General features: G+C 44.8%; 1 protein-coding gene across 1 annotated transcript in view; it reads right to left on the reverse strand.

Annotated features, from left to right (window-relative positions):
- The window catches only part of MANF (mesencephalic astrocyte derived neurotrophic factor), an 86,043-nt gene extending 76,684 nt beyond the window's left edge, over positions 1 to 9,359 (reverse strand). Inside the window, exon 1 of the mRNA XM_030207295.1 lies at positions 9,136 to 9,359. Within this exon, the coding sequence (XP_030063155.1) occupies positions 9,136 to 9,226 (91 nt within the window). The 5' untranslated portion in view covers positions 9,227 to 9,359. The remainder of the gene's footprint in view (positions 1 to 9,135) is intronic.
- Positions 9,360 to 9,781: the final 422 nt, after the last annotated feature.

Raw genomic sequence — 9,781 nt, forward strand, 5'->3', positions numbered from 1 at the left:
AAAAGAGACAGATGAGGCGACATATAACTGAGGTCTACAAAAATCCAGAGTAGTGTAGAACAAGTAGAAGTAAATGGATTTACTTCTTGTTCCAAAAATACAAAGACTAAGGGACACTCAAGGAAGTTACATGGAAAAACTTTTCAAACACACAGGAGGAAATAGTTTTGCACTCAATTAATAGATTAAGCACATAAGCACCCCCATACTGGGAAAAGACCAAGGGTCCATCAAGCCCAGCATCCTGTCTCCGACAGCAGCCAATCCAGACTTCAAGAACCCGGCAAAACCCCAAAAATAAAAAAAATAATTGTTTAAGAATGTTCAATGGACTTTTCCCTCAAGAATCTGTCCAAACCCCCCTTAAACTCTGTAAGGCCAACTGCTGTCACTACATTCTCCGGCAACGAGTTCCAGAGTCCAACCACACGCTGAGTAAAGAAAAACTTTCTCCTGTTTTAAATCTACCATATTCGAGATCACGTGATGCACGGCTAGAGGGTGGCTGTCGTCGTGCTGAGCTCCCCCCCTGCCTGAGATAGAACAGCGATAAAACGCATCGGCGAAATTGGTGACTCACCTGAAATATAAGCGAAGTCCCGAGCTAATACTAGTGCTAATAAACCGCGACTAAGAAAAAGCGGATGGCAGCGAAATCGGGGAAGAAAGAGGGGACAAGAAGCCGGATCGTTGAATCCAAGATGGCGGACGCAAGGAGCGGGAGTCCTCCGACGGTGAGCTCCGCGTGGGCTGCAGAGGTAGCGGCAGAAGTATCTTTAATGCTGGAGGCCTCTGTAGATTTAAAACTACAAAGAATCACAGAACAACTACAGGGAATAGACGACAAGTTGGGCGGAATTCAGACGGAGTTTGCCCAGTACAAACAGAGACTATCAGATGTGGAAGATTATGTGCAGAGACAGGAACAAGCAGATAAAACCCTGAAACAAAAAGTGGAACGCTTAGAGGCTAAATTAGAGGACCTTGAAAACAGGGCACGGAGGAGCAATATCAGAATGATAGGTTTGCCAGAAAATATCAAAGAAACAGACCTGAGATCTGTATTGGAATCCTGGCTTCCTGCTGCACTTAACTTAACATTGGTAACAGGCCCGCTACGCGTGGAACGCGCCCACAGACTGGGCCCTCTGAGAAAAGAAGATCAGAGACCCAGAGTGGTGATCTTTAAAGTGCTCAATTTTGCACATAAACAGGAGATATTTCGAGCGCTTAGGAAAGTAGAGCAGCTGAAATACGAGAATTGTGTGGTGCGCTGTTTCCAGGATTATTCCATGGCGGTGTCTCAGCAGAGGAGGGCATATCGAGATGTGTGCCAACTTTTGTTCACGAAAAAGATCCAATTTGCTTTACTTTATCCTGCCCGGCTGAAGGTTTGGTACAGAGGGTCCCCACAGTTTTTTAACACGGTGGAAGAGGCGCTGAAATTTGCACAGCAGGCTGTGAGAGCAGAGGGACCGGCATGAATGATCCAGCCTGGTAGACCAGAATTTTCGGAACTTAACGGGAGTGCAAGATCTTGCTGCCTGACGACTATCTAAAGCTCGATATTCCTAAGAGAACATTTGAAGAGATCTATACCATATAATGTGATTTAATACAATGTTATCCAGATTATCTCTTGGGGTCTTCCAGATAAGGATTAGATAAATGATTGTTTTGTTTATATGAATACCCGAGCTACACTTGAGTGGGAAGATAGTAGGGACATGAAAAGTGTGATTGCTAAGGAAACATATATAGGTGGGGGGGGGAACTCGCGTGATTGGGCTTCTCTTTAGGAGCCATGAAGGGTCTGACAGGGGATAGACAAGGGGGGGGGGGGGAGAGGGAGGGAGGGATTGAAGAGATATCCGGGAAGAACAAGGGGGAAAAGTATCTGGAATGGGTGGTCGAGGGGAGGGGGCCTAAGGGCTGGGAGGTCTCCTCTTTTGATATGTGGAAAAACTAACCTTGCAATTCAAATGTATGACTACTGGATTTATGAGTTCACTTAAAATAGTCTCGTGGAATGTGGGGGGAGGGGGGTTTCCTCCCCTATTAAACGAACTAAAGTACTGCAGGAGTTACAGAGACAGAGGGCTGATGTGGCCTTGCTTCAGGAGACACATCTCTCCTCTGGAGAACATGCTAAATTTAAGAGGGGATGGGTGGGATCCTTGGTGGAGGCCCCGGCAGTGGGTCGGAAGGCAGGAGTGCTGATTCTCTTTCGAAAAGGCATTCCGCTTCGGATCAGCTCAGTCTGGGCTGACCCGGAGGGTAGGTGGGTGTTGACTAAAGTAGAAATTAACGGCTGCCCTTTGGTCTTATGCAATGTCTATGCCCCTAATGTGTTTAATGAAAAATTTTTGCAGGATTTGATTAAGAGGCTGTCTCCACATGCAGAAGGAGGACTGATTGTGGGGGGAGACTTCAATTTGGTATGTGACCCTCTCATGGATCGTTCCACCCTAGCTTGCCAGAGTCCGGGAGGGAGTCGTAAAGCGTTGTCCTCCTTATGTAAAGCCCTAGCACTAGTAGATGTCTGGAGGGTGTTACATTCATCTGAAAGGGATTACACCCATCTCTCCAGGGCACATGGTTCTCAGTCCCGCCTAGACTATTTGTTTGTCTCACATTCCTTGTTTTCTCAGGTGCAAAAGGCAGAGATTGGCCCCTACGCAGTCTCGGATCACGCTCTGATATGGTTAAAATTGACGAGTCAATTGAAGGGTCGGGGCAATTGGATGTGGAGATACCCCCTGGAGTTGGTGAGAGATTCGAGATTTCATGGGCACCTATTAAATAGATGGGAGGATTATATTTATCATAATGGAGCCCATGCAAGTCAGCCGGCTCTGTTCTGGGAAACAGCAAAGGTGGTGATAAGGGGAGATGATATTTCCTATTCAACGCATAAAAAGAGAATGAGGGATAAGGAAATTGTTCGACTGGGAGGTTTGGTTCAAAGGTTGCGGAGAATATATGGGCACTCCCCCACGGTTTCAAATAGAGTGGCTTTATTGGAGACACAGAAAGAACTCAACGAGTTATTACATCAACGGGCGACCAAGACTCAGCTGTATTATAAATATCGCCTGTTCCAATATGGTAACAAGGCAGGAAGTATGTTGGCTAGAATGGTTCGTAGGAAGGAAGGGATCAATCGGGTTTCACAGTTGAAAACAGGAGATGGGAAGATGGTGAGAGAAGCTAGAGATATTGCGGACACTTTTGGTAAGTTCTATGAGGCGCTATATGCATCGGACCGAGACGTAGTATTAGATAGCACCCTGTATTTAGACAATTTGGATTTACCTAGCCTCTCTGATCGGCAGAGAGAAGGATTGAATGCACCAATTACAGAGGGAGAGCTGATGTTGGCTTTACAACAGAGTGCTTCTCACAAGGCTCCTGGACCTGATGGTTATAGAGTGGAATTTTATAAACAGTTTTACGATCAGATTCAGGGGCCTTTATTGAATTTGTTTAACTCAATGGTGGCTAAGCAGACGCTCCCTGCTACATTTCGAGAAGCTCAAATTATTGTGATACCTAAAGAGGGGAAAAATGTGATGGACCCGGGATCTTATAGACCCATTTCTTTGATCAATGTAGACGCAAAACTATATGCTAAGATCTTAGCCAATCGATTAGCATTGATTTTACCATCCCTGGTTGAGGAGTCCCAGGTGGGTTTTGTGCGGGGAAGGACGGCAGTGAAAAATGTTCGGTCTTTACTGACATCTTTAGAAGTTGTAACCAAAAGCCGCCTTCCGTCGCTCTTAGTGAGCTTTGATGCGGAAAAGGCGTTTGACCGGGTCAGTTGGTCACATTTATTTGCGGTACTACATGCTTATGGTTTTGAAGGCTTTTTCCTAGAAGCGGTCAAGGTCCTATACTCGGTGCCGAGTGCCTATGTATGGGTAAATGAAGAACGCTCGAGATCCTTCCGGATCTATAGAGGGACGAGACAGGGATGTCCCTTGTCTCCTCTTTTATTTGTTTTATCCTTGGACCCTCTCCTCCGAGAAATACTACAACATCCGGAGATTAAAGGGGTACAGATAGGGAATTCTGAGTTCTTGCTTTCTGCCTTTGCAGACGATTTACTAGTACATCTCACAGAACCGCACTCTTCTTTACCGGCTCTTTTGGAATTATTTACGGAGTTTGGGGATTTTGCAGGGTTCCGTCTTAATTACAATAAATCACTGGCACTGCCCTCGGTGGAAGGCCTAAAGAAAACGTGGGGAGAGAGATTTCCTCTTCGATGGGCACCGGGATCTTTCAAATATCTTGGTCTACATATCTCGATGAAAGTCTCAGAGCTGTATAGTTTGAATGTTTCTAGACTGTTAAGGAACACGACGGAGAGATTACGTGCTTGGCGGTCGTTGCCTCTGTCTCTCAGTGGACGGATTCAATTATTCAGAATGGTAGAGTTTCCTAGGTGGTTGTATTTGTTGCATATGTTGCCCCTTTATTTGAAAACAAAAGATGTGAATTTGTTGACCAAAGTGATCAGGTGCTTCTGCTGGGGAGGTAGAAAAGCAAAATTGTCACTACATATGCTGCAGGGGACTTGGAGGGAGGGAGGTCTAGGGCTCCCGGATCTAAGGAGGTACAATTGGGCCTGCCTTCTGCGTCATCTTGGAGATTGGTTTTTGGCGCGAGATGATTATACTTGGAGGAGATTGGAAAGCCAATATTATGCACCGTGTCACTTTAATTTTCTCTTGCAGGCTCCTAGCAAATCACTTCCTCCTGATCTACGTTCTAGTATACTTGTGTTCCCTTTACGGATGCTTTGGAGAGACATGATGCGGATGTATGGCCTGAATAGGTGTATATCAGATTTGCTCCCTATTCAGGGTAATCTGCTGTTTCGGCCGGGTTTGGAGAACGCGGTTTTTCGGACCTGGTCGAGACATGGGATAAATCGATTGGAGCATGTATTAAATCGACAAGGCCGTATGTTAAACCTAGGAGCACTGGGGCTGGGATATGATATGGGCGGTGCTTTTGCCTATGCCCAGTTAAAACACTATGTGGATTCATTGGAGATGGAGGCCTTGGGCGCTGGACACTGTCGCCTACTGAGACAGTTTTTTCACTCGGTACAAAGTGAACGTCTGTCTATTTCCGGGTTACATAAGGTATTGGGGACACTTGTGGCGCCCAGGGATCGGGAGAACATTCGTCAGAGATGGGCAGGAGACTTGGAAAGCCCACATCTTTCTTTAGATTTCAATGTTTTGACGGCCAGGATACGGAGCTTAACGGGGAATGCAGGGCTAAGAGAGTGCCAATATCGCATTCTTCATAGGGCCTATCTCACGAAGGCTCAGGTATTCAAGATGGGAGGAGTTTCTACACCCTTATGTGGGAAGTGTGGGAGGGCTCCGGGATCTTTCTTTCACTGTTTATGGAGCTGCTATAAAGTGAGACACTTTTGGGATTCTATTGCCCAATATTTGGCGGATCTTTTGGACTTGAGAATCATGTGCTCTCCGATGGGAATCTTGTTAGATAAATATGAAGCTTTTCTGTTGCAGAGGGGGTCAGCCCGTCAAATGGTTCGGAAGGCCTTCTTGATTGGTAAAAGACTAATAATGAGTCAGTGGATGGCGGAGACCCCCCCGGACTTCTGGCACTGGCGCAATAAGTTACATGAATTTGTATTGTTTGAGAGGAGAGGAGTGGGAAGCTCCCCTGGGAGGTTGAAGCGATTTTTGGATGTTTGGGGACCATACATTCATACTCTGTCTCCTAAAGGACGCAGTTTAATGGTGAACTCACTTTAGATGTATTTTGAAATTGGATCATCCTTTGTGGTAATAAGTTAAAAGCTGGATATCTCTCAACAAGGGGTGGGAGGTAGAGGGAGGGGGGAGGAAGAGCTCTTCTTAGTTGTTTCACTATATCACAAACTTTTTGGTAATAGTATGCTCCTCATAACGCTTTAAAAGTGGTGGAGTTTGATGTGAGATGGGGGGAACATATAAGTTTTGAATATATTATTTTGGAATGTGGATACGGGAGAAGGGAAGGCTGTGCTAACACACCAATGAAAGTTGTTATTTGTATATTGGCCATGGTGAAAAATGTTGATAAAGCATGGCTAGGGGGGGAAGGGGGGGGATAGAAATGTTGAAAAATATGATGACTGTAAGTAATGGGGTAGATCCCCTGTTTTGTTATGATTTTGAGTTTGTAATGTTATAACACCTCTAAGGTGCTGAGTTGGAGTTGTATTTCTTCAAGTCATCAATAAAAACCGTTGAAACATAAATCTACCATATTCTAGCTTCATCTTGTGTCCCCTGGTTCTATTGTTGCTTGAAAGCGTAAACAAACGTTTCATATCTGTCCGCTCTACTCCGCTCATTATCTTGTAGACTTCTATCATATCACCCCCTCAGCCGCCTTTTCTCCAAGCTGAAGAGCCCTAACCTTCTTAGCCTTTCCTCATAGGGACGTCGTTCCATCCCTTTTATCATTTTCGTCGCCCTTCTCTGCACCTTCTCCAATTCCTTTATATCTTTTTTTGAGATGCAGCAACCAGAATTGGACAATGTTCGAGGTGCGGTCGCACCATAGAGCGATACAACGGCATTATAACATCCTTGTGTTTGTTTTCCATCCCTTTCCTAATAAAACTCAACATTATGTGCGCTCTTAGCCGCCGCAGCACACTGAGTAGAAGTTTTCAATGTCTTATTGATGACTCCCAGATTTTTTTTTGTTACATTTGTACCCCGCGCTTTCCCACTCATGGCAGGCTCAATGTGGCTTACATATTGTATACAGGTACTTATTTGTACCTGGGGCAATGGGGGGTTAAGTGACTTGCCCAGAGTCACAAGGAGCCGCCTGTGCCTGAAGTGGGAATCGAAATCAGTTCCTCAGGACCAAAGTCCACCACCCTAACCACTAGGCCACTCCTCCACTCTGACTCCAGATTCCTCTCTGACTAGGATAAGTAGCTGAGGATTTCCAAATTGATGGCACAGAGCCAGATGTGGAGGAACCGATTTGAACAGAGGGGGAATAAGAGACTGATCTCCAAAATATACAGGGGCTTGGGGAAGCTAGACCAACATGGAGAACCTCCATTTAAGGCGGCCTGAAATTCTTGCTGCCCTCCTCGCTTGCAGAAGCACATTGGAAGGCAGTATATGAGTATGGTCATTATTGTTCAGCAGCCATCTCATACCAGCAAGTGCAATGGCTTATAGTCAGGTAGGAGAAAGGCAGTGTTGGAAGGGCTGCAAAAAGCAGGTTTCCTTTTATCTTTTGAGGTGGGATTATATGAAGAATCAAAGATTTTGGAATGTAGCTGGTCAATATATGGGGCTATACTGAGAAGACACCTTGCTCTTGACCGAGCAGTCTTCTTTCTTAGAGTGTTTCTCCCAGAAGTAGCTGAGAATGTAATGGGAGAGAAAAGCATTACTTTACTGAATGCCTTGATGTTGGAAAGAAGAGCCCTAACCAGAAGAATAACTGGATAAGGCGTGAGCACTAATGCTATATAATAATTTAAATAATTTTTTCACTCAACATGTAATTGAACTCTGGAATTTGTTGCCAGAGAATGTGGTAAAAGCAGTTAGCTTAGTGGTGTTTAAAACAGGTTTGGAAGGCTTCCTAAAGGAAAAGTCCATAGACCATTATTAAAATGGATTTAGGGAAAATGCACTGCTTATTTCTAGGATAAGCAGTGTATTGTACTTTTATGGAACCTTGCCAGGTACTTGTGACCTGGATTGGCCACTATTGGAAACAGGATGTGGGACTTGATGGACCTTCGGTCTGTCCCAGTATGGCAGCGCTTATGTTATGTACTTCCTTGTGCCCAAGAAAACAGGGAGGGGATGCATTCCATTCTAGACCTAAGGGCATTGTCCCAGTATGGTAGTCCTTTATGTACTTATAAATTAACAGTGTTGAATAAGTACAGGCAGGGGCAGTTTGAGGATTTCTGGAGCCCCTGCATCGAGTTTATGAATCATACTTATTCAAGGCAATGTAACTATGTTTAACTACCCTGGGTAGACATGAAGCATCTCTTTACTCTTTTCAAAAATACTAGGACTAGGGGACATGCAGTGAAGCTATAAAGTAGTAAGTTTAAAACAAATTGGAGAAAATCTTTCTTCACTCAGTGTGTAATTAAATTCTGGAATTCATTGCCAGAGAATGTGGTAAAGGCAGTTAGCTTAGAGGTGTTTAAAAAAGGTGTGGACAACTTCTTAAAGGAAAAGTCCATAGACCATTATTAAATGGACTTGGGGAAATCCACTATTTCCGGGATAAGCAGTATTTATTTTATTTATAGCATTTGTATCCCACATTTTCCCACCTGTTTGCAGGCTCAATGTGGCATACATTATTCCATAATGGAGATTACCAGTTCCGGAAAAGAGAAATACATAATGTTTTGTACGTTTTGGGGGATCTTGCCAGGTATTTGTGACCTGGATTGGCCACTTTTGCAAACAGGATGCTGGGCACGATGGACGTTTAGTCTGACCAAGTATGGCAATACTTATATACTTATCTATTTATGTCGGTGGGGGGGGGGGGGGGGGGGGGAGATGCAAGGGAGTGGAGGGAAAGGACGAGTCAGATACTGGTAAGAGATAATTATTTTGGTTAGTGGAAAAGATAGCGTATAATGGTGTTGTGAGGGGGGTGGGAATCAAGTCTTGGGGGGAGCAGTTGTCTCAAAAAGGCTCGCTATGACTTTATCGGTAGGTTCTTTGAAATATTCTGTATATAGGAATTGTTGGATGAGGTTTTGCGTTTATGGCTAACTCTAGATTATGACAGTTTGTCCGAAATAAAGTTTTTTAAAAAAGTACCAAAAGACAGAATCAAAAGACAAATATTAACATAGCACACGATAGTAGATGAACAGCAGCGTGGCCCATCCTCAAGCGTTTGGAAAATACTGATGTACAGAACTTACCTGAAAGTTTCTTTCTGGTGGAAACCAATTAAGGAAAAGCCTCTGCTTACGGGGGGAGAAAGGGGAAAGAGCGTGAGGAAAAAGGTCTCCGTGCCTCCCCTAAAACAGAACAAGGCCGCCAGCTCGAGACTCACTATCCAAAGTCGAGTTCTCTCACTCACCTTCGCAGTCTCCTTCTCTCAAAGTACAACCGCTATCGGGCACGAGCGCCAGGACCACGGCCATCACCACCAGGCCACCCGTTCTCCACATTGTACGTACACGAAAAAGAGTCCGACTCTGCTACAGTAACTGTACCTAATTGTACGGTACCAAAATGCTCCACTCAACCTCACTCACACCGGCTCCTACCGCACACACCCCTAGCAACAGAGTCCCGCCCCTACCATTACCATTGGTTACTAGACTTTGTTCCTAACACGCTGCAATCACGCATTGGTTAACGTAATCGTCCGGCGGAGCAGCTCCTCCACGCTGCGCTTTTTGATTGGCTGGTGTAGTCACAGCTAGGGAACCCGGTCTAGTTGTGTCGCCCACTGATTGAAGGATGAATGCGCTGATAGTGAGTTTGTGCGGTGGAATGAGGTAGCCCTTCACCCTTTGATATTAAAATATATATATATAACTAACCCCTTTCATCCGCCATCTTTATGAGGGCCAGAGCAATAACGGAAAGGGCAGTGCTATCTTTTAGAGGAGCAAATGAGAAGTATAGGTGAAGCTATTTTCCCGCCTTTTCTTTTCCTGAGTGGGCGTTTACTAGCAGAAAGATCAAATGCTTACTTTTTTTTTTTTACATAAATAACC

The sequence above is a fragment of the Microcaecilia unicolor genome, chromosome 6 (assembly GCF_901765095.1).
Source record: "Microcaecilia unicolor chromosome 6, aMicUni1.1, whole genome shotgun sequence".
In the NCBI taxonomy this organism is placed as follows: Eukaryota; Metazoa; Chordata; class Amphibia; order Gymnophiona; family Siphonopidae; genus Microcaecilia; species Microcaecilia unicolor.